General features: G+C 42.2%; 1 protein-coding gene across 1 annotated transcript; it reads right to left on the bottom strand.

Annotated features, from left to right (window-relative positions):
* Positions 1–349: 349 nt before the first annotated feature.
* LOC134573474 (RING finger protein 39-like) lies at positions 350–24,706 on the bottom strand. The gene is made up of 2 exons (XM_063433240.1): positions 24,309–24,706; positions 350–525 (listed from the first exon to the last, which is right to left on the bottom strand). Exons 1-2 carry the CDS (start codon positions 24,600–24,602, stop codon positions 514–516), a joined length of 306 nt encoding a protein of 101 aa, XP_063289310.1. The 5' UTR covers positions 24,603–24,706; the 3' UTR covers positions 350–513.
* Positions 24,707–25,012: the final 306 nt, after the last annotated feature.

Raw genomic sequence — 25,012 nt, 5'->3', positions numbered from 1 at the left:
TGTCCATCCATTAGTTCTATCTATCTATCTATCTATCCATCCATTCATGAGTCCATTTATCTGTCTGTCCATCTATCTATCCATTTGTCGGCTTGTATGTCTGTCTATAGTGCTATAATTAGTATTTCTGTATGAAACAACCAATAAATAAACATAAACTTGTATTTTTAAAGATGTCTAAATGTATGAAAAATAAATGCAGAATTAATTAACATCGAGATCCCTTTAGTATCACAGTGTTGATACTCAGTATCCTTATACAATCTGGTTACTATGAATGCATGTATTATTAAATAGATACTTTAATATAAAAATACACTTTATGTATATATATTAAAACAAATGGAAAAATACAGAGCGTATATAAATATTCAGAGACATAAATATTAGGAATGAGGATCTGTCGCTGGCAATGGACACTCTCCCGAAAGCCAGCCATTCATCCATCCTCCCACAAAGGTGATGGTCTGCAGGCCTCTCAGAGTAGGGATATTCTGCAGTCTTCTCTTATTGTTATTGTAAACCCTACAATAAAAAATAAAAAAAAGACTTGTTAGCGTATATTCAGGACTGGCATTATATCCCAGTGAGACCAATTTCCCCAGATATGAAAATAAATCGATATATATGTTTTACAGAATGCGCTTTTAGTAGATGAAGTGTGAATTACGAATGCATTATAGGAAAACTTTCTTTCTGATATCTCTGAGTGAGAGACAAGATTACTTTACTGAGAGGGTAGTGGATGCATGGAATAGCCTTCCAGCTGAAGTGGTAGAGGTTAACACAGTAAAGGAGTTTAAGCATGCGTGGGATAGGCATAAGGCTATCCTAGCTATAAGATAAGGCCAGGGACTAATGAAAGTATTTAGAAAATTGGGCAGACTAGATGGTCTGAATGGTTATCTGCCTTCACATTCTATGTTTCTATGTTTAGTAATTAAGGCCCCCATTTACTATCGCTGGTTAAGCTTTTCAAATAATTTTATATTTTTGGAAAAAAAGTTTTACAATAATTTTAATAATAAATAAAAACCTCAAAATATGTTTCAAAATACTAAATAATTTTAAAAGTTTATCCAAAAATAAATACATAATTTCATAAGCTTAACCAAAAAATATTAAATGGAGGCTCGAGTTGTCTCTACATTTGCTAAATGTGTGTTTGTTTCTGTTTTTATAAAGAAGCAATTGCAAATATATTTCTTTATATTTTGATGTTTTGGCAAATATGGTTAATATCGGCATAAAACGGTACAATTAGTGTTGGATAATCCTCATCATTTTTTATTTGTTTAGAGGAGCTGAAAGGTTGAGGAATAACATTTCAGGATTTTTTCTTATTTTTTTTCATTCACTTAGTAATTGGTACAAGATCATAAATAATCCGCACATTTAATATTGATTTAAAAGAGGTATAGTCTGAAATATTAACGGTTTTAACTATACTTGCACCACTTTTGGGCTTGCAATTGTAGCCTAAGCATAGTTGACACTACAGAATTCAGTAGTTATGGGTCTAAGACTATCCCTGGAGAGTCAGTTTAAAGATCTGGGAATTCGTCAATGTCAAGATCAAAATGGCGGAAATGGAAAAAAATCTCTAGGACAGCTAAGCTTTCGGTCTGGCTACTTTGTCTTCAAATTGGAAATTCACTGTGAATTCTCAGTCAAGATTTAACTATGGCTAAATTGGATTTTTTTTCACATCAGCAACCTTGAGATAAATGTTACAATTCCGTGTTCAATTCACTACAATTCACGGCGTAGAGATTAGACCTAACTGTAGCCCTGTTAATGGCAGATCATGCATTCGCGCTGTTTATACACTGTTGATTAGAGTACTGGTAAGATAGTACTATATCATAGTAAATCCTTCCCTCGTATTTAGTCTCAGCCATCTCTGCTGGGATGCTGCTACATGTATCTACAACTGTTTCTGATAGCAATGTTTCCTGTTGTTGTCTCTCCAGCCCCAGGCTGTGCTATATTGTGTTCATTGGTAAAGGATTTAGTTAGAACAGCCCTTGTTCTGAGCAACTTGTACCCAACTCGTTTTTCCACCATTTTACCTCATCTGCTCAAGGATAACAGTGGACATTTATTGCATATTAGATAACAATGCATCCCGACTTCAGCTGCTGGGTTGCATTTCCTTTTGGCTGTGAGAGAACTCTGGGAATTTTAGTCCAACAACATGTGTTGAAACTCTTTACCCACCAAAACCAGCGTTTCTTAGAAGAACCAGAGGAACTGTCTTTATTTTGAAGTATTTTCCTCATACTCAAGTTGTGCCTGTGAAAGCCTGCAGCTCCTTGGAATATATTTATTATTAATGCAAAATTATTTCCTTGAAGGGAAACAACCGTCTTTGTTTTTTTTGTTTTTTTTATAATTTAAAATATTTAGAATATTTGCATTTTATTGCTTCTGTGTGTTATAGTGTATATAAATAAATATCCCTTCAATGCGAGCAGCCATCTTTAACTCCTCTTTGGTTGGAAGCCCTTATAGTATCTGATCACAGACCCCACAGGTCACAGAGACCTTTTGTGTGCTCAGGAATGCTGATGTGACGCGCAAGCTCGTGGTATCACAAAATCGCACTCTGAGACAATTTATACCATTCAAAGTATTCATGGACTTTTGTTGAGTAAGCGGTATTTCTTTCTTTTTATTTTAGAAGTTCCTTGTATTCTCAGTTTTGTATTACATATGAGTATGTTCAGAAAAATACAGAAGTAATTGCAGAGAGCAAATTCGTACAACCAGCTTTACATTAATTCCAAGTGAAACATGTTCCCTGTCTGAAGGATAACTTCTGGTAACATAATGAAGTTGGGCGGGTAGGTCTTGAAGTCTTGATGGTTGATCTTACTCAGTAGGCCCGCTGTTGAATGTTCCACTGTTCATGAAGCTCTCTAGTAGTAACAAACTATGGCCACTAGGGTGTGGAATGCGTAGTAACAAGTGTCACATTGTTAGTTAACACCATAATCTAATATAACTGAGGAATACACAAGCCCTTTGGACTCAACCTGAGTCTGTTGCCACTACCAGTGTAGGTACCCACGAGGGAGTAGGGCATAGTTTGCCGGGTAGGTGACTTGGTGTGAGACAGGTCAGAATACCTGTACATTTGCATGAGACAATATTGTGTCCAATTTTACTGTGACGTGGAGTTATCTGACGTAAATTTCAAGCAAGGTTCCCAGGTGGAGGTATAGATAGGGTACCTATCAGTGAAGGAAGCAGTAGTGTCTTCCATTACCCTTATCGATTCCACTCTTTGTATGCATTCCAAGGGCGACGGTGGTAAGATTTTTTTTTCCATTTAACTGGAACGAGAAGATTTGCAGCTGTCCATAAGTGGTTGAGTAGCATCTTTTGTGGTACGGGGATGGGATCTGGATACAGCAGGAATAATAATGTTTCTGGGGAATGGGCAATCTGGACTCCTGTAACGGCGTTTATCATCAACACCACCCATTTCCAGTATGTCTGAATTACTGAGCACTGCCACCAGACCTGTGCAGATGAGTAAGCTGTATTTCCAACCAAACAGGACTTTAAATGGCCGCCCTTATGGAGGACGTGTAATCCTTTAGATGCACTAAATATTTTCTTATATCTTCGCTTTACAAAATGATACAAACAGAGGCTGAAACGCATATAATTTTGTATCTGAAATGCTAATAATAAAAATTATGACAGTTTTCCTTTAACGCATGGCTCAGCAGCTCATTACATTAATTGTTTAATGACTTCATTTAGAGAAAGCGTAAAATAAGAGGATTGAGACTTACTGGAAACACTGAGCTAATTAGTGAACTCATAACGTCTCGTCAAGACTGGCATAATACCATTCTAATTACTGTATAAAACTGGCACGCTACAGAATAGGAACAATTAGCGAAGCCCTGAGATATACATTCCTACAAACAATGCGTGATGCGGACACTATACCTAACAGCGCCAACTCTGACCTGTCATGGATCCTTCCTGGTTTGATTTCCTTATTTCTCACCTTCTCACTATCACCAATGTCTGCCATTTCATATTCTGATAACTTTAAACTTGATCCTGCTCCTATCACAGAAATGTTTTCTACACATCCCATGGACTCAGTATGCAAAAGGCATACTGGCTGCCTGTGCAGGTATCCGCCATGATGTCATGTGATGTCACTGAATGCGCCCCAGAAACATGCCTCCTAATAATCCCGATTTTGGCACGACAATCCCAATTTCCTGGTCCTGTCCCACCTTCCAGAATTAGTACCACTTTTAGGGACACCATGACACCAAACAATCATAGCGCTAGTGCGTCATTAGACGCACTTACACTACGTTCAGGGCGCCAGGTTTCTGGAGAGAGAACTAAAACAGTGCTTGCCGCAGGGTCTGCCCTCAGCAGGCTGGTTAAAATGATTGACACGCAGCCTGGCGTGTTTTCCCACAGGCTCTCACCCTTGTAATTGCATCACTGGTGCCCTTTCCCCCCTCCCAACGGCTTCCCAATTTCCTGCCGAAGTCAGGAGGTGTGCAGAAACCAGAAATACATACAGATCACGAGATACGTGTTTACACAAGCTGCATTTTAATAATGACAAGAAGGGGGCAAGGCCTGACCGCCGGCGGGATCAGACGCGTTCTGTCTGAGCTCCTGCTCCGGGGGCCGGAAAACCGGTGATAACCACAAGCAAAAACTCACCCAGCACAACGAAACGGCGACCAAACTGATCCCTATCTGCAGAGGTACATGGGGACACCCGCCAGCAACGACCCGACAAGGGCCTGGGGCGCATGGGAGCTTGAGCCGGGCCGAAATGGCCGCTCTCTCGGGTCTCCGGCCGGCGCCTGGCTCCCCCCCCACTCTGGACCGGGGGGGTCATCCCGGTCTGCACGGGCAACCAGAGGTGCAGCAAGCAGGGCCTGCAAACAACTACCCTGCCGCGGACCATAGGGCAGTGCTCCTCAAGATGGCCGCAGCACGCCAGCCATGTGCGCGACCTACCCGCATGATTAAGCGGATCGCGGGAGAGACCTTCCAACACCACAGCCTGCCCCAGGGATATGTCGGCTGACTAACCACCAAAGGTACAAGCTACAGTTGATAAGCACAGATAAAGGGGGCATCAAAAGAGCAGGACCCTACAGGCTAAGCCCTACAATGCAAAGCCATGGCGACCACCGAACCCCCGGCGCTGCTAGTCCAGCAAAGACTGACCTGGGGAACCGAACAAGCTTACCACTCACCCAGCACACAGCCAGGAATAGCCCACCTCAGCAGTCTGGACCTGAGACACAGCAGCTACTGCCGCACACTACCAAGACAGCGGAGGGGGGCACCACTGCACCACCTGGGAAAGAGAAGAGCTTACCAAGCGCCAGAGTGGGATGACATCCCAGGATCCCTATGGAGAGAGCCTTATCTTTTGTCTGGACTTTCTAACAACACTAGCATATTGATTGCCACACGATTCAGTAAGATATACTTATCCCCCCCATAGGCAAAAATGCTAGTACATGCTATGCTGTCCCTCTTGGTCACTCCTCTAATTTTCACTCTCTGACTTGCCCATCTTGATGACTAAACAAGCGAGAACCCAAGCAGTTTAAACAGTGGCATAAGTAGAAACGCATACCCCTCTTAGACAAGCAATGCCGAAATCGTATCGCACTTCTAAGCATAAATAAACCTGTCATATGTATGTTTAGACTAATGTGAAACACTAATGTTCCACAGTCTGACCTTTTCATGTTATTAAAAATGTTCTGTTTATCTGCCACGTATTGTAAAGCTATGAAAACGCCTTCAGCTGCTGTCGTGGCGCTGCACGCTTGTTGTTAATGCATGCACAAATAAAAATAAAGAATTAAAAATTTGTTTCAAAAAATAAAATAAAATAATGACAAGAAGTGTCCCAGGGATTCCTATATTTAATTTTCCCTAAAGGTTAGACAGGTTCACAGCAGCTGAGCAATCCGAAGCTGATAATTTATGTGTCTCTCTATAATAACCTCCCCCCCCCCCCCCCCCCGTGACTTTTATTTATCATTTATAAACCTTCACACCCCATCTGGGGGCCATTGTACACAATTTCTCCAGCCACCTTTTATGTCCTACCCCTTACAGTGTGCACAATCAAACCCCTGCTCTCTAACAAATAGTGAATATTATTAGAGTTTATAAAGAGCCAACAAGTTCGGCAGCGCTGTACAATAGGTGGACTAACACACAAGTTTTAGCAACAAGACAAGCTGGGCGTACAGGAACAGAAGGTGCTGAAGGCATTGTTCAAACAAGCTGACATCCTAGGGTGACATTACAGAGTAACGGTCATACAATGCGGTTATAACAGAACAGGCCTGCGGGGTAGCATTGATTTTATGATTACCCTGCAGGACACATTTTAGATAACTGCCATATGGTCACTATTAATAAAACATTAGGCCTCGTGTATAGATCACTTAGCTCTCCGCTGTAACGTACTGTCAGAAACAGGCAAAACAGCCACAAACTACCTTAACATTGGCTGCAAAGCATTATGGAAACACAATAAAATAGCCTCTGGGATCAAACTCCCACTACTCTTGGGCGGCAGCAGTGGCTATAGTATTTATCAGCCTAAATACATGAAACAAAACAGAAAAGTTGCCTGCTCACTTTTTCACTTTTTTGAATGAATGCTTTCCATAGCTGGATGTTCTCATGCAGAGCGTAAGGATGTGCAGCGTCAGATACCGGATCAAAGGTCTGTTTGGATCCAGGAAGCTCCCCAAGTGACTATCTGGGAGACAGCCCCCGGAGGCAGACTTAGAGCTGTAATGTAAACATTGCCGTTTCTATGGAAATACAATGTTTAACATTGCAGCACTAGGTTTAAAAGGGACACTGCACACAGACCACTTCAATGAGCTGCAGTGGTCTGGGTGCCTACAGTGTCCCTTTAAGAAAAAATGTAAATAACAAAATTTTAAAAAATCTATAAAATAATAATGAGAGTGTGCTCAAGAATTGGGACTTCAAAAATATCTCTACGTTTGTTAACTATAATTTTATAATTTCGTATTTGGGGCAACCAAATCTTCTAGATTATATTTCATTTGAATTTTGTTGAAGGATAGTAATGATTGTTTGAAAAGACATTGTCCAAATTGGCTATAGAGAGAGAGATCTCTAGAAGTCAACATCAACATCAGGGTGCTCATATTTCAGAATGGATGTTGGCATGGCCGAGACCACCAGGCATTTCCCTTTACCTCCTTAACACATCCCAGGCTTTTAATGTTGTTTTAGTGGTGGGGAGCATTCCCCTGATCCTGGGGCGTAGCTTATGGGCAGCCACAATATTTATGCTTGCAAATTTTCATTGGGGACATATCTACTTAAATTGTTACTTTTATATATATTTTTGTACTTGGACAGTTATGTATCTCTTTATTTTACAAATTCTGTCTCTATGCTGGTTGTGTTGTATTTGGTGTGTATAAAGGATTTTAAAAAGATTCCCAGTGGATGTGTCTTACCAACATAATTACACATGGTCATTAGGACTGCATGTTGAACTGGGGCTCTGGAGCCCTATCAGCAATACTATGACAGCAATTAAAGGGTACCTATCATGCCCAAAAGTACCTTTGGTCTTTTAAACAGCGTAAAAGTTTCTTTACCTTGTGCTAGCAGATTGGCCGGGAAATGTATAGATTGGGAGAAAGACCTATTTTACAATGGGTCTTTCTCCCGTCTGTCAGTCAATTATATGGCATAGATTATATGCCAAAGGATTCACGGACAAGGGAGAGCAGAAAAGACCCTCCGTTAATTAAGTGTTAGTACCTTTTTGCATGACCTTGTATAGACTTGATCAGTACACAGTGAACTATGGCCACTTGACAATCTAGCTGTACAGTGCAGCGTAAAATAGTGAGTCAGTCACCTTAGATGAAATTGAGATTTGTTTTCCAAACCAGCTACGTTGTCCTGAACGTTTGAATCTGATTCTCTGGTTAGTGAAAATATCCTGTGGTTTTGTTAATAAGCAGAAGTGGGAAAAAAAACACTCTGCTTAATAAGACAAACTCGAAACTGCATGTAAAATCCGCACTACATCCGTGTGGACTTAAAAACGCACAGAGAACAAATGCAGGATTTATTAGCCCCTTCAGTGTGAGCTTTGTGAGGAAAAAAAAAAAACTCACTGCACACCATTTATTTGAGATAGGGGATGCACAGCTAGCCTATAAATATATAACATAACAATTTTTGTATGTAGATTGCTTTTCAGAGAAAAAATCCAATTGTTATATAAATTTACATAATTATTATTTTTCACTAATTCTTTCATCTTTTATAAAAGATATTTGGTAAATGAAAACCTTTAGACAGTATACAGTGTTTCATGTTGCAATATGTCACACGTGGTCTGAAAAGTTAGTATAAAAGTAAAATCGCTATTTCTCTCACATACAGTAGGTGTGACGTAAATAGATAAATAAAAGTGGTCAAATATTCTGCTTGTAGGTGGGGAGTGTAGACAGGAATAAAGAACAGGGGACCTTGGGAGGTATTTACATGTAATTTGACTTGGCATTTTCTCAAATCTGGCTGTACTGGCCTAAATTTAGAAATTCACTCAATTTGAATTCCCAGCAATGTTTACCTTAGTTAAAAGCCCTATTCAAGGGTATGGTCTTCACTTGGTGCACTATTTTGGACTTAGTTTGTTCCAGTACAGTTTGCTGAGTGTGTAGATTTGTTATCTATACTCCCGCCAGCGAGAATTCCTATCATTTAGAATCAGATTGGCGGCAGCTGCTCGGTTCCTTCCTGCTGTCAATACACACAGCTTGCTATATACCCCAGATAATAACACAACCAGCACAGCATGCTGTGTACACACAGTAAGAGTGGTGTGAGAGACCTAGGGGTTTATTCACGAAACTCTGATTTGAGATCCAAACGGCAAACCTCAGGCAAATATAGTCGAGCTGTGACTATAGTGGATATGAGAATTTTTCAAGAGCGGCTATTTTTGCCTAAATGTTGCCATTTGGATTTTAATTCAATACAATACAAAGTTTAGTGAAAAAAGCCTAAAGACTGCCCAGCTGCAGCCATTGCAAAGAAGCCTTCTGCTGGCTGGCGGGGGTGTAATAAATAAATACTGTGCGTTTCTACGTGGAAGAACAAACAGCCGCCATATTTTTAAGAATTCCCTGTTCTCCATTTTTTTAATCGAGGAAGTGTTTTTTTTGTACCTTTTTACGTGACTTTTGTACAGAGTTTACCGTTTAGTCACTCAACAGTGAATGTTGATGAACTGAAAAATCTAACCGCAATGTGCTGAGTAAAATAATGAGTCTGTGACTGTAGATAAAGTGGATAATTTTTCTAAATCAGCTATTTTGTCCTGAATTTTGCAACTTAGTTCACGTGACAGTGAAAAAAAATCTCTTGTTTTGTCACTAAGCAGAAGTGAGAAGAACAAAGTTTGCTGGGTCAGTGGAAGCCAGCGAGCGCTGCCCGCCCGCTATGGAATGTACTGGCGCACATCGTACTGGCTGGCTCTCAGCAGAACCATTTACCATGGGTTTAATTTACTGAACTGGGGAATGTGGAGAATTGGCAACGGATTTAGAAACGTTGGAAGAAATTCAAGTTCAGCTCCAACTCAGCTATTTTCCTGCTTTACTATTTGGCGTAAAATCTGTGTTTCCTTTGTCGATTCTGTACAGTTCCTGGTTAGTCAATAAAACCCAATAGGAGTTGATGGGGTTTCAGTGAAATTCTGAGATTGTCACCTTGATATTGCAAAAAAATAAATGGAAATCCTAATGTCTAGAACGCTGCTGAGTGCCACGCATACATGTAGGGTTGCAGGGTCCGCCTTGATTTTGTATGTGCATGAAAAATGCTTCCCAGAATCCATGCACAGTAGGATGGGGATCAGCTGATCATGGCGCCCTGTTTGTGGCTGTTACCTGGTTTCTCCCAGGCTCGCAGTGTATTCTGTGCAATTACATACAGCACTTTTCATGTGCCACCCAACAGCTGAAACTGACAAATATTTGGCAAATAGTGAATTAAAGAGACATTATCCAAAAATCAGATGAATGCACAGAATTTCCACTCCAGCATTTTACCCAGCGATATAATCATTATTTGTCCAATACTCACTACATAATACTATCGGATTAATTCACTAAATTGGGGAATGTGGGGCAAGAACACGAAAATTAGACATTTTAGACAAAGCGGAATTAGCTGATTTGGATATTGTCAGCAGTTTATTCCTAGTCTCTGACAATTACCAGTTTAGTGAGTAATTAATGTGTGGTACTCTGCAGTGGCGGATCCAGGGGGGGGGGGCAACGGGGCAATTGCCCCCCCCGAGAATACCGATGGTCTCCCTCTCCCTCCCCTGCCAGCCCTGCAATGTGCGTGCGGACCGGAGGAGAGATCACAGATCTCCCTCCCCGGTCCGCAGGCACTGTGCTGGTGGCCGGCGGGGGAGGGAGGGAGTGAGTCAGAGGGAGGACCCGGAGGTCAGGCTGCAGCTCCTCCGGGTCCTCCTCTCGCGAAATTTGGAGCGTTGCCGCGGTTACCACGGCAACGCTCCAAATCTCGCGAGAGTGAACTCTAGCCCGGGAGTGTGGGCTAGAGTTCACGCTCACCACTGGGACCACCAATGAATCGCCCACCGGACCACCAGGGAAATGTCCCCCCTCCCCCCAGTAAAGGTAAGAAGGGAGGGGGGGACATAGAATATTTATTTAAATAAAAAATGTATATATATATTTAAAAAAAAGCCCCCATACCCTTATATCACACACACACACACACACACTGCCCCCATACACCCATACTGCCCCTCATACACCCATACTGCCCCCATACACCCATACTGCCCCCATACACCCATACTGCCCCTCATACACCCATACTGCCCCTCATACACCCATACTGCCCCCATACACCCATACTGCCCCCCATACACACACACACTGCCCCCCATACACACACTGCCCCCATACTGTCCCCCATACACACACACACTGCCCCCATACACACACTGCCCCCATACTGTCCCCCATACACACACACACACACACTGCCCCCATACACACACACACTGCCCCCATACTTCCCCCATACACCCATACTGCCCCCCATACACCCATACAGTCCCCCATACACCCATACTGCCCCTCATACACACACACACACTGCCCCCCATACACACACTGCCCCCATACTGCCCCCCATACACACACACACTGCCCCCCATACACACACACACTGCCCCCCATACACCCATACTGCCCCCCATACACCCATACTGCCCCCCATACACCCATACTGCCCCCCATACACACACACACTGCCCCCCATACACCCATACTGCCCCCCATACACACACACACTGCCCCCATACACACACACACTGCCCCCCATACACCCATACTGCCCCCCATACACCCATACTGCCCCCATACACCCATACTGCCCCCCATACACACACACACTGCCCCCCATACACACACACACTGCCCCCCATACACCCATACTGCCCCCATACACCCATACTGCCCCTCATACACCCACACTGCCCTCCATACACCCACACTGCCCCCCATACACCCACACTGCCCCCATACACCCATACTGCCCCCATACACCCACACTGCCCCCCATACACTGCCCCCCATACACACGCACTGCCCCCATACACACGCACTGCCCCCATACACCCATACTGCCCCCCATACACCCATACTGCCCCCCATACACCCATACTGCCCCCCATACACACACTGCCCCACACACACACACTGCCCCCATACACACACACTGACCCCCATACACACACACTGACCCCCATACACACACACTGACCCCCATACACACACACTGACCCCCATACTGCCCCCATACACACACTGACCCCCATAGACCCGTACTGCCCCCCATACTGCCCCCAGTGGTGTATCCTGGTTTTGTGCTGCCCTAGGCAGGACAAAACTCAGGCACCCCCCCCCCCCGCGCCACCCCCACCCAACCTTTACCCCGTCCCGCATTCTAAATACACACACACACATTCACTGACAGATACGCATACACTCGCTAACAGACACACTCACACTCAGTAACAGACACACTCACACTCAGTAACAGACACGCACTAACAGACACACACTCACTAACATACACACACAGTCACAGGCAAACACACTAACAGACACACACACACACACTCACTAACAGACACACACACACACACACACACTCACTAACAGACACACACACACACACACACACTAACAGACACACACACACACACACACTCACTAACAGACACACACACACACACTCACTAACAGACACACACACACACACACACACTAACAGACACACACACACACACACACACACTAACAGACACACACACACACACACACTCACTAACAGACACACACACACACACTCACTAACAGACACACACACACACACTCACACTCACTAACAGACACAAACTCACACTCACTAACAGACACTCACACTCACTCACTCACATTAACACTTTTTTTTATTTATTTTTTACTTCAACCCCCCCCAGCCTCCTTACCTTTGGGAATGCTGGGGGGGGGGGGGCATCTTTTTTCCCTGGTGGTCCAGTGGCTGCTGGGCGGTCGGGCGGTGCTCTTGGGCGGCTGGCGAGGGAGCACTTCATCTGAGCTGTCTGCTCAGCTCCCTCGCGCGCCGCACAGTGAGGCTGGGAGGCGGAGCCGGAATATGACGTCATATTCCGGCTCCCAGCCTCACTCTGCGGCGCGCGAGGGAGCTGAGCAGACAGCTCAGATGAAGTGCTCCCTCGCCAGCCGCCCAAGAGCGCCGCCCGACCGCCCAGCAGCAGCCCGGCATGTCTGTTAGCCGCAAGGCTAACAAGACATTTGTCTTGGGCACTTGGGGGGCGGCTTTTTTTGCCGCCCCCTAGAAAATGCCGCCCAAGGCAAATGCCTTGTTTGCCTCGCGGCTAATACGCCCCTGACTGCCCCCTCATACACACACACTGCCCCCCATACTGCCCCCCATACACACTGCCCCCATACACTGCCACCCCATATACACACATTGCCCACACTCACACATACACTGCAATACTCACACACACACACTGCAACTGTTACACATACATACTGACCCCACACATACACTGCATCCCTGACATACACTGCCGCTCTCACACACGCTCACACACTGTCCCCCTCACACACACACTGCACCACTCACACACACTACTGCTCCTATGCACTACTACAGCCCCATTTCACAGCAGACTTCAGGTAAGTTGTCAAACTGTTCTTAAACGGTTTGACTACTTACTCTGGGAGGGGGTCCCGGCACTATAGACACCATAACCACTACACTGAGCTGTAGTGGTTATTGTGTCTGGATTATTTCTTTAAATAATCTACAAGTGCCCCTCCCGAGATCAGGCTCTGGATCCGCCACTGGTACTCTGGTTATTACTCTGTTATAAAAAAAACATTATCAGAATACTCAGTAGTGTTACTCATGGTGTCATAATACTCAGTACTACAATGTATTAGAATACTCAAGTACTCAATATTATTACTGTATCATAATACTCTGTACTGTTACATATTGTATTGCAATACTCAGTATTTGTACACATAGAATGTGACGGCAGATAAGAACCATTCGGCCCATCTAGTCTGCCCAATTTTCTTAGTCTCTGGCCTTATCTTATAGTTAGGATAGCCTTATGCCTATCCCACACATGCTTAAACTCCTTTACTGGAAGGCTATTCCATGCATCCACTACCCTCTCAGTAAAGTAATACTTCCTGATATTATTTTTAAACCTTTGTCCCTCTAATTTAAGACTATGTCCTCTTGTTGTGGTAGTTTTTCTTCTTTTAAATATAGTCTCCTCCTTTACTGTGTTGATTCCCTTTATGTATTTAAATGTTTCTATCATATCCCCCCTGTCTCGTCTTTCCTCCATGCTATACATGTTAAGATCCTTTAACCTTTCCTGGTAAGTTTTATCATGCAATCCATGAACCAGTTTAGTAGCCCTTCTCTGAACCCTCTCTAAAGTATCAATATCCTTCTGAAGATACGGTCTCCAGTACTGTGTACAGTACTCCAAGTGAGGTCTCACCAGTGTTCTGCACAATGGCATGAGCACTTCCCTTTTTCTACTGCTAATACCTCTCCCTATACAACCAAGCATTCTGCTAGCATTTCCTGCTGCTCTATTACATTGTCTGCCTACCTTTAAGTCATCAGAAATAATCACCCCTAAATCCCTTTCCTCAGATGTTGAGGTTAGGACTCTATCAAATATTCTGTACTCTGCCCTTGGGTTTTTATGTCTGTGACAAACTGCCATTTGCCACTGGGCATTGGAGAGGACTTATGGCTAGCCTCCTGCCCTGCGACTATGGCCCTGGAAGGTATTGCCCTTTGAGACTTGTATTTGGGCACAATGGATGTTTGTATGCTGTTCCTGGCCCTTTAAATACTTGGGAGCAGTGTTCCAACTTTTAAACTGGCACTTCGAATGCAGTCGAAGTGCCGAAGCCGTCGAAGTGGCCGCCATTACAGTCGAACACGTGGCGGCGGCCATTTTAATCCAGTCGAACACGGTGAGCTATACCTTCCCCTACCCTTCGACACTGCGGCTGGAGACTAAGTCCCGTTCGAAGATTCGAACACACGTTCGAACTGGACTTTTTCATTTCTGGGTGTAAAACAGACCTCTGGTAGACAATATAACACCACGGAAACAACCCCGGTTTCACTTCGACACTTTGACAAAAGTCGAAGTGAGTTCGACGATTCGAACGCCGCCTTCGGATGGGACTTTGTAACTTTTCAGGGCAGAAATAGACCGACCTCACAGCCTGAATCTGTGGAACAGTTTTGGGCATGAAAATGTGCTTGCGGTCGGTCATAAAGGACTTCCAGCTAACTCTTTAACCCCTGAATGGAATTCGCTGAATTTTGGATATGTTTGTAAGTAAAGTATGCTGATTATTAATATGTGTTTTTTTATGAAGATTGAATGTATAGTTTTGGAGTTATAGAAAAGTATGAAAATGTATGTTTAAACTGTATGTTATAATTGGGTTACCTCTCAGGCTAAGGGGAGGGAATCTGTGGGAGGTAACCATTGTGTGATTGGGTAATGTTTAATTGGATGTGGGCGTCTCCCTTGCAGGGGAGAATTGCATAAATGCAGAGTGTGTGTAATTAAACTTCAGAGACTTCTTCTTGACCCTCAATACGTAGCCTTGTCTCGTTATTGGAGGGAACAGCTATATCACACTGGGGATTGCTATGCACTGCATATTCCCTTGAGCTTTAATCACTTGTTCTTGTTCCTGTTATGCTCTCCTTGGAGGAGAGGTCTTTCCCACACGGTCCTGAATGCTGGAGGTTCATTCAGGGTGGAAGGAAGACGGCGCGGCTCTAGTTAAGCTACGGCGGTTGTGGAGTCTGCGGTGGTTGTGGTGTCGTCTGCAGTGCGTGGAGTCCTCAGGAAGCGCTAGGAGCATCCGTCAACGGGAGGTAATCCGTTACAACGTCCAAGATGCATTATCTTGCACTTATCCACATTAAATGTCAGTTGCCACAACTCTGACCATTTTTCTAGTTTACCTAAATCATTAGCCATTTGGCTTATCCCTCCTCGAACATCAACCCTGTTAAATATCTTAGTATCATCAGCAAAAATACATACCTTACCATCAAGACCTTCTGCAATATCACTAATAAAAATATTAAAGAGAATGAGTACAGACCAGGCCCGGACTGGCCATCGGGCAAACCGGGCAAATGCCCGGTGGGCCGTGATGGCCACGGGCCGGGGAGATCCAGCCGGTCTATGCAGGGCCGGCGCTATCCGAGCGCCGGCCCCGCTGTGTTGCATTAAGGGCCGGTGGGGAGATCAAAGATCTCCCTCACCGGCCCACATGCAATCAAACGCGGCCGCCGGCGGGGGAGAGAGGGAGGGAGCCAGCCTGCCTGGAGGAGGACCCGGCGGAGCTCTAACTTGCAGCTCCGCCGGGTTTCTCTCGCGAGATCCGGTCCGTTGCCATGGCAACCGGCCCGGTCTCGCGAGAGTGAACTCTAGCCCCAAAGGGCTAGAGTTCACTTACCACGAGGACCACCAGGGATGGATGTCAGCAGCCCCCCCTCCCCTCCAGGCTATAGGTAAGAAATTAAGAGGGGGGGGGGGTATAATGTCTATTTAAAAAAAAAAAAATGTATTATTAAAAAAAAACACATTAATATTGGCATTTACCTGCCTCCCCTTACTACTGGAGGGGTTAAAATATATGTTTATTATTATCATTGTATGAGGGTGATGTGTGTTAGGGTATTATTTAGGGTACACCACCCTCATACAGCATCCTAACACACATCACCCTCATACATCACCCTAACACACATCACCATCATACATCACCATCATACATCACCCTAACACACACCACCCTCATACAGCATCCTAACACACACCACCCTCATACAGCATCCTAACACACATCACCCTCATACATCACCCTAACACACATCACCCTCATACATCACCCTAACACACACCACCCTCATACAGCATCCTAGCACACATCACCCTCATACAGCATCCTAGCACACATCACCCTCATACATCACCCTAACACACATCACGCTCATACAGCATCCTAACACACATCACGCTCATACAGCATCCTAACACACATCACCCTCATACATCACCCTAACACACTTCACCCTCATACAGCACCCTAACACACATCACCCTCATACAGCACCCTAACACACACACAGCGCCCTCACAAATCACGCTAACACACACAGCACGCTAACACACACAGCGCCCTAACACACTCAGCGCCCTAACACACTCAGCGCCCTAACACACTCAGCGCCCTAACACACATCACCCTCATACATCACCCTAACACACATCACCATCATACAGCATCCTAACACACATCACCCTCATACATCACCCTAACACACATCACCCTCATACATCACCCTAACACACATCACCATCATACATCACCCTAACACACACCACCCTCATACAGCATCCTAACACACACCACCCTCATACAGCATCCTAACACACATCACCCTCATACATCACCCTAACACACACCACCCTCATACAGCATCCTAACACACACCACCCTCATACAGCATCCTAACACACATCACTCTCATACATCACCCTAACACACATCACCCTCATACAGCATCCTAACACACATCACATCACCCTAACACACTTCACCCTCATACAGCACCCTAACACACATCACCCTCATACAGCACCCTAACACACATCACCCTCATACAGCACCCTAACACACACACAGCGCCCTCACAAATCACGCTAACACACACAGCGCCCTAACACACACAGCGCCCTAACACACACAGCGCCCTAACACACACAGCGCCCTAACACACACAGCGCCCTAACACACTCAGCGCCCTAACACACTCAGCGCCCTAACACACTCAGCGCCCTAACACACTCAGCGCCCTAACACACTCAGCGCCCTAACACACTCAGCGCCCTAACACACTCAGCACCCTAACACACACACACCACCCTAACACAGCGCTCCAACACACAGCACCCTCACTCACACACACAGAACCTTCACACAGCACCCTAAAACAGACACACACACATCACCCTCGCACAGCACCCTAACACACACACACACATCACCCTCACACAGCATCCTAGCACACACACACACACTGCACACCTCACACACACAGCAGCCCCCAAACACGCTGCACCACTCACACACACACACAATACTACACACCAAACATATATGTATATATACTACAGAACCCCTCACACACATACTGCACCCCTAAACACATTAAATTCCAGCCAAACAATAGATTCCTACCCAACTCTGGATATCTACAGATATACACACACACTAAATCTCTATATACACTCTGAATCCTCTATACACGCACACACACACTCACTAGATCTCCTATACACACTCCTGAGTCCTTCAAACACACACTAGATCCCCTACACACAGACGCTGCACCACCTACACACACACTCTGGATCCCCTATGCACACACTAGATTCCATGTAAGCAAACACATAGCGTCTCCATGAATGGGATACAGTGAGTATCCCAATTATGGAAACCCCTGAGACAAGTTTCAAGCAAACAATGGAAGCATGTTATTAAATTTGCTTGCACTGTGCAGAACAAATACAGGGCCTTTTTCTCATGCCCTGGAAGAGCATTGAACCAACATGCTCACTTTGAGATGGGGCGTGCTTGTCATTGGGGATGACAAAACACACCCTATCTGGCCCCGCCCCCTTTTCAGTGGGCCGCTGTGAACAAAAAATGCCCGGGCTGAATTTTTTTCCCAGTCCGGCCCTGGTACAGACCCCTGAGGTACCCCACTGGTGACAAGCCCAAGCTTCGAATATACTCAATTGACTACAACCCTCTGTTGCCTGTAACTCAGCCACTGCCTCACCCATTCAACAATATTGGAATCCAAACTTAAAGATTGCAGTTTATTGATAAGCCTTCTATGTGCAACAGTGTCAAAAGCCTTACTGAAATCTAGGTAAGCAATGTCTACTGCACCACCCTGATCTATAATTTTAGTTACCCAATCAAAAAAATCAGTAAGATTAGTTTGGCATGATCTCCCTGAAGTAAACCCATGTTGTCTCTGATCTTGAAATCCATGTGATTTTAGATGTTCAACAATCCTATCCTTTAACATGGTTTCCATCACTTTCCCCACAACTGAAGTAAGGCTTACTGGCCTATAGTTGCCCGACTCCTCCCTATTACCTTTCTTGTGAATGGGCACAACATTCACTAATTTCCAATCTTCTGGGACTACTCCTGTTATCAATGATTGGTTAAATAAATCTGTTAATGGCTTTGCTAGTACACCACTAAGCTCTTTTAATAGCTTTGGGTGTGTTCCATCAGGTCCCATTGACTTATTTGTCTTTACTTTTGACAGTTGAAATAGAACCTCTTCCTCTGTAAACTCACGTGTAATACATGACTCATTTATCCTTTTTCTTAAATTAGGTCCCTTTCCTTCCTTTTCATCTGTAAATACCAAACAAAAATATTCATTGAGACAGTCAGCTAGACCTTTATCCTCTTCTACATACCTTCCTTCTTTTGTTTTTAATCTAACTAATCCTTGTTTTACTTTTCTTTTCTCATTTATGTATCTAAAAAAATTTTGTCCCCTGTTCTGTTACTGTATCAGAATACTCAGTATTGTTACTGTATCAGAATAATCAGCACACTATTACACACTGTAACCGAATACTTAGTATTGTTACACAGTATTTCAGAATAATTAGAACTGTTACACTCTGTATCAGAATACACCGTACTGTTACTGTATCAGAATATTCAGCACTATGACACACTGTTTGATAATACTCAGTACTGTTACTGAATCAGAATAATCAGCACTATTACACACTGTATAGGGATACTCAGTACTGCTACTGTATCAGAATAATCAGCACTATTACACACAATGTATCAGAATACTCAGTACTGTTACTGTATCAGAATACTCAGTACTGTTACTGTATTAGAATAATCAGTACTGTTACTGTATCAGAATACTGAGTGCTGTTACTGTATCAGAATAATCAGTACTGTTAGTGTATTAAAAACTCAGCACTGTTACTGTATCAGAATACTCAGTACTGTTACTGTATCAGAATACTCAGTACTGTTACTGTATCAGAATACTCAGTACTGTTACTGTATCAGAATAATCAGTACTGTTAGTGTATTAAAAACTCAGCACTGTTACTGTATCAGAATAATCAGTACTGTTAGTGTATTAAAAACTCAGCACTGTTACTGTATCAGAATACTCAGTACTGTTACTGTATTAGAATAATCAGTACTATAACACAATGTATCAGAATACTCAGTATTGTTACTGTATCAGAATAATCAGCACTATTACACACTGTATCCGAATACTTAGTATTGTTACACAGTATTTCAGAATAATTAGAACTGTTACACTCTGTATCAGAATACACCGTACTGTTACTGTATCAGAATATTCAGCACTATGACACACTGTTTGATAATACTCAGTACTGTTACTGAATCAGAATAATCAGCACTATTACACACTGTATAGGGATACTCAGTACTGCTACTGTATCAGAATAATCAGCACTATTACACACAATGTATCAGAATACTCAGTACTGTTACTGTATCAGAATACTCAGTACTGTTACTGTATTAGAATAATCAGTACTGTTAAAGTATCAGAATACTGAGTGCTGTTACTGTATCAGAATAATCAGTACTGTTAGTGTATTAAAAACTCAGCACTGTTACTGTATCAGAATACTCAGTACTGTTACTGTATCAGAATACTCAGTACTGTTACTGTATCAGAATAATCAGTACTGTTAGTGTATTAAAAACTCAGCACTGTTACTGTATCAGAATAATCAGCACTATTACACACAATGTATCAGAATACTCAGTACTGTTACTGTATCAGAATACTCAGTACTGTTACTGTATTAGAATAATCAGTACTGTTACTGTATCAGAATACTGAGTGCTGTTACTGTATCAGAATAATCAGTACTGTTAGTGTATTAAAAACTCAGCACTGCTACTGTATCAGAATAATCAGCACTATTACACACAATGTATCAGAATACTCAGTACTGTTACTGTATCAGAATACTCAGTACTGTTACTGTATTAGAATAATCAGTACTGTTACTGTATCAGAATACTGAGTGCTGTTACTGTATCAGAATAATCAGTACTGTTAGTGTATTAAAAACTCAGCACTGTTACTGTATCAGAATACTCAGTACTGTTACTGTATCAGAATAATCAGTACTGTTAGTGTATTAAAAACTCAGCACTGTTACTGTATCAGAATACTCAGTACTGTTACTGTATTAGAATAATCAGTACTGTTACTGTATCAGAATACTCAGTACTGTTACTGTATTAGAATAATCAGTACTGTTACTGTATCAGAATACTCAGTACTGTTACTGTATTAGAATAATCAGTACTATAACACAATGTATCAGAATACTCAGTATTGTTACTGTATCAGAATAATCAGCACTATTACACACTGTATCCGAATACTTAGTATTGTTACACAGTATTTCAGAATAATTAGAACTGTTACACTCTGTATCAGAATACACCGTACTGTTACTGTATCAGAATATTCAGCACTATGACACACTGTTTGATAATACTCAGTACTGTTACTGAATCAGAATAATCAGCACTATTACACACTGTATAGGGATACTCAGTACTGCTACTGTATCAGAATAATCAGCACTATTACACACAATGTATCAGAATACTCAGTACTGTTACTGTATCAGAATACTCAGTACTGTTACTGTATTAGAATAATCAGTACTGTTACTGTATCAGAATACTGAGTGCTGTTACTGTATCAGAATAATCAGTACTGTTAGTGTATTAAAAACTCAGCACTGTTACTGTATCAGAATACTCAGTACTGTTACTGTATTAGAATAATCAGTACTGTTACTGTATCAGAATACTCAGTACTGTTACTGTATTAGAATAATCAGTACTGTTACTGTATCAGAATACTCAGTACTGTTACTGTATTAGAATAATCAGTACTATAACACAATGTATCAGAATACTCAGTATTGTTACTGTATCAGAATAATCAGCACTATTACACACTGTATCCGAATACTTAGTATTGTTACACAGTATTTCAGAATAATTAGAACTGTTACACTCTGTATCAGAATACACCGTACTGTTACTGTATCAGAATATTCAGCACTATGACACACTGTTTGATAATACTCAGTACTGTTACTGAATCAGAATAATCAGCACTATTACACACTGTATAGGGATACTCAGTACTGCTACTGTATCAGAATAATCAGCACTATTACACACTGCATCAGGATCCTCAGTACTGTTACTGTATCAGAATACTCATCACTATTACAAACTGTATCAGAGTACTCAGTATTGTTACTGTATCAGAGTACTCAGTATTGTTACTGTGTTAGAAAAATTAGTACTAGTACACACTGTATCGGAGTAATCAGCACTATTACACACTGTATCAGAATACTCAGTATTGTTACACAGTATTTCAGAATAATCAGCACTATTACACTCTGTTTGGAATACTCAGCACTATTATACACTGTATCGGAATAATCAGCACTATTACACAATGTATCAGAATACTCATCACTATTATACACTGTATCGGAATAATCAACACTATTATACACTGTATCAGAATACTCAGTATTGTTACACAGTATTTCAGAATAATCAGTACTATTACACAATGTATCAGAATACACAGCACTATTATACACTGTATCGGAATAATCAGCACTATTACACACTGTATCGGAATAATCAGCACTATTATACACTGTATCAGAATAATCAGTACTATTACACACTGTATCAGAATAATCAGTACTATTATACACTGTATCAGAATAATCAGAACTATTACACAATGTATCAGAATACACAGCACTATTATACACTGTATCGGAATAATCAGCACTATTATACACTGTATCAGAATAATCAGTACTATTACACACTGTATCAGAATAATCAGTACTATTATACACTGTATCAGAATACTCATCACTATTATACACTGTATCAGAATAATCAGTACTATTACACACTGTATCAGAATAATCAGTACTATTACACAATGTATCAGAATACTCATCACTATTATACACTGTATCAGAATAATCAGTACTATTACACACTGTATCAGAATAATCAGTACTATTACACACTGTATCAGAATAATCAGTACTATTACACAATGTATCAGAATACTCATCACTATTATACACTGTATCGGAATAATCAACACTATTATACACTGTATCAGAATACTCAGTATTGTTACACAGTATTTCAGAATAATCAGTACTATAACACAATGTAACAGAATATTCAGAACTATTATACACTGTATTGGAATAATCAATACTATTACACAATGTATCAGAATACTCAGCACTATTATACACTGTATCAGTAGAATCAGTACTATTACACACTGTATCAGAATACTCAGGACTATTATACACTGTATCAGAATACTCAGGACTATTATACACTGTATTGGAATAATCAGTACTATAACACAATGTATCAGAATACTCAGCACTATTATACACTGTATTGGAATAATCAGCACTATTATCCACTGTATCGGAATAATCAGCACTATTACACAATGTATCAGAATACTCAGTATTGTTACACACTGTATTGGAATAATCAGCACTATTATACACTGTATCAGAATAATCAGTACTATAACACAATGTATCAGAATACTCAGCACTATTATACACTGTATTGGAATAATCAGCACTATTATCCACTGTATCAGAATAATCAGTACTATAACACAATGTATCAGAATACTCAGCACTATTATACACTGTATTGGAATAATCAGCACTATTATCCACTGTATCGGAATAATCAGCACTATTACACAATGTATCAGAATACTCAGTATTGTTACACACTGTATCAGAATAATCAACACTATTATACACTGTATCAGAATACTCAGCACTATTATACACTGTATCAGAATAATCAGTACTATTACACACTGTATAAAAATACTGTTATACCACTCGAGTAATGGAATCGCTATCATTATATCTACATGTTATAAAGTGAATGGAGTATTGAGACCTTTGCTCCAATGCCTGAAGTCAGATTTCATACACAGACAGCAGAGCATTGCAATAATGAAATGAAAGCAGTCTATAAATGCTAGAATACGTTGTAATTCTCAATATCCTTCCATAGAACACAGTGTTCTTTGCTTATTCATTTTCACTTGATGTAACATTTATATCATTAAACAAATGATCGCTCTGGTGCTAATTTCTAATTAGAACTAAATCATTGGAGCTTGTCCAAGAATTGTGGGCAATAAAACTAAATACAGTGAACCTGCTGAGATGCAGAACGTTTAAAACGTGGCTGTTTTGGCCTAAAACTTGCAATTTATTGTCAATTCTCCACAATTGCCAGGTTACAACAAACCCCATCAGATCTGAATGAAACTTTTTTTTCTTGGTTAAATATAAATAAACCCCTGCCTTGATAAAGGTACCATCTCACCTGTGCCCCAAACTTCTTTCTCTTGGGTGGTGCGGGGAGATTAAGGCGACGGGCAATGCGGGTGGTCACTCCAAGTTGGACATCTGTGGTCACCCCCTTCCAGCTCATGGTTCGCCCACATTTCGGACATATCAGCTGCCCACTAGTACTCTGTTTTCTGCCAGCGTGGGTCACCAGGCAGCCCCGGCAGTAACTGTGCCCGCACTCTGTGGTCACAGGATCCTCAAAATAGCAGGCACAAAGTGGGCACACTGACCCCTCCTGTAGCTCCTGCATGGATCCTGGAGAGGACATTTCGACAGATCAGAACTACGCTACGCATGCAGCAGATATCGAAAGCAGCGTACACATATTATTCTATATTTATATCCACATGCGTTCATGTTTCCACCCCCTGTGTACTTGTCATGCATATTTCATGCAGCCGGGCGTGGAGTTATGCGGTTTGGCAGGTTTCAAGAGGTAAACCAACATTGAATGAGCCCTGCAGAAAAGCATGACACCTGACGGATCATCTCATGAAGGGGTTAATATGCTAAATATAGCCAGAAGGCAATTAGAGGATTTACTATGGGCTTTAGGATCTAACTACGGAGTAAAGCTGCGTGGCGAAGTGTTCTATCCAACACCTCTCACTTTTAACGTATTAATATAAAGCGATAACATAGTCTGCAGCGTTGTATGTTATATCAGAGGGAATTAGA

The sequence above is a fragment of the Pelobates fuscus genome, chromosome 9 (assembly GCF_036172605.1).
Source record: "Pelobates fuscus isolate aPelFus1 chromosome 9, aPelFus1.pri, whole genome shotgun sequence".
NCBI classification, from domain to species: domain Eukaryota; kingdom Metazoa; phylum Chordata; class Amphibia; order Anura; family Pelobatidae; genus Pelobates; species Pelobates fuscus.
Note: the sequence above shows the minus strand (reverse complement) of the source record. Positions and strands in the feature narration are given on the sequence as shown.

Coding starts and splice junctions, on each gene's coding strand:
- LOC134573474 (XM_063433240.1), bottom strand. CDS start 24,602: ATGTCCTCTCCAGGATCCATGCAGGAGCTACAGGAGGGGTCAGTGTGC.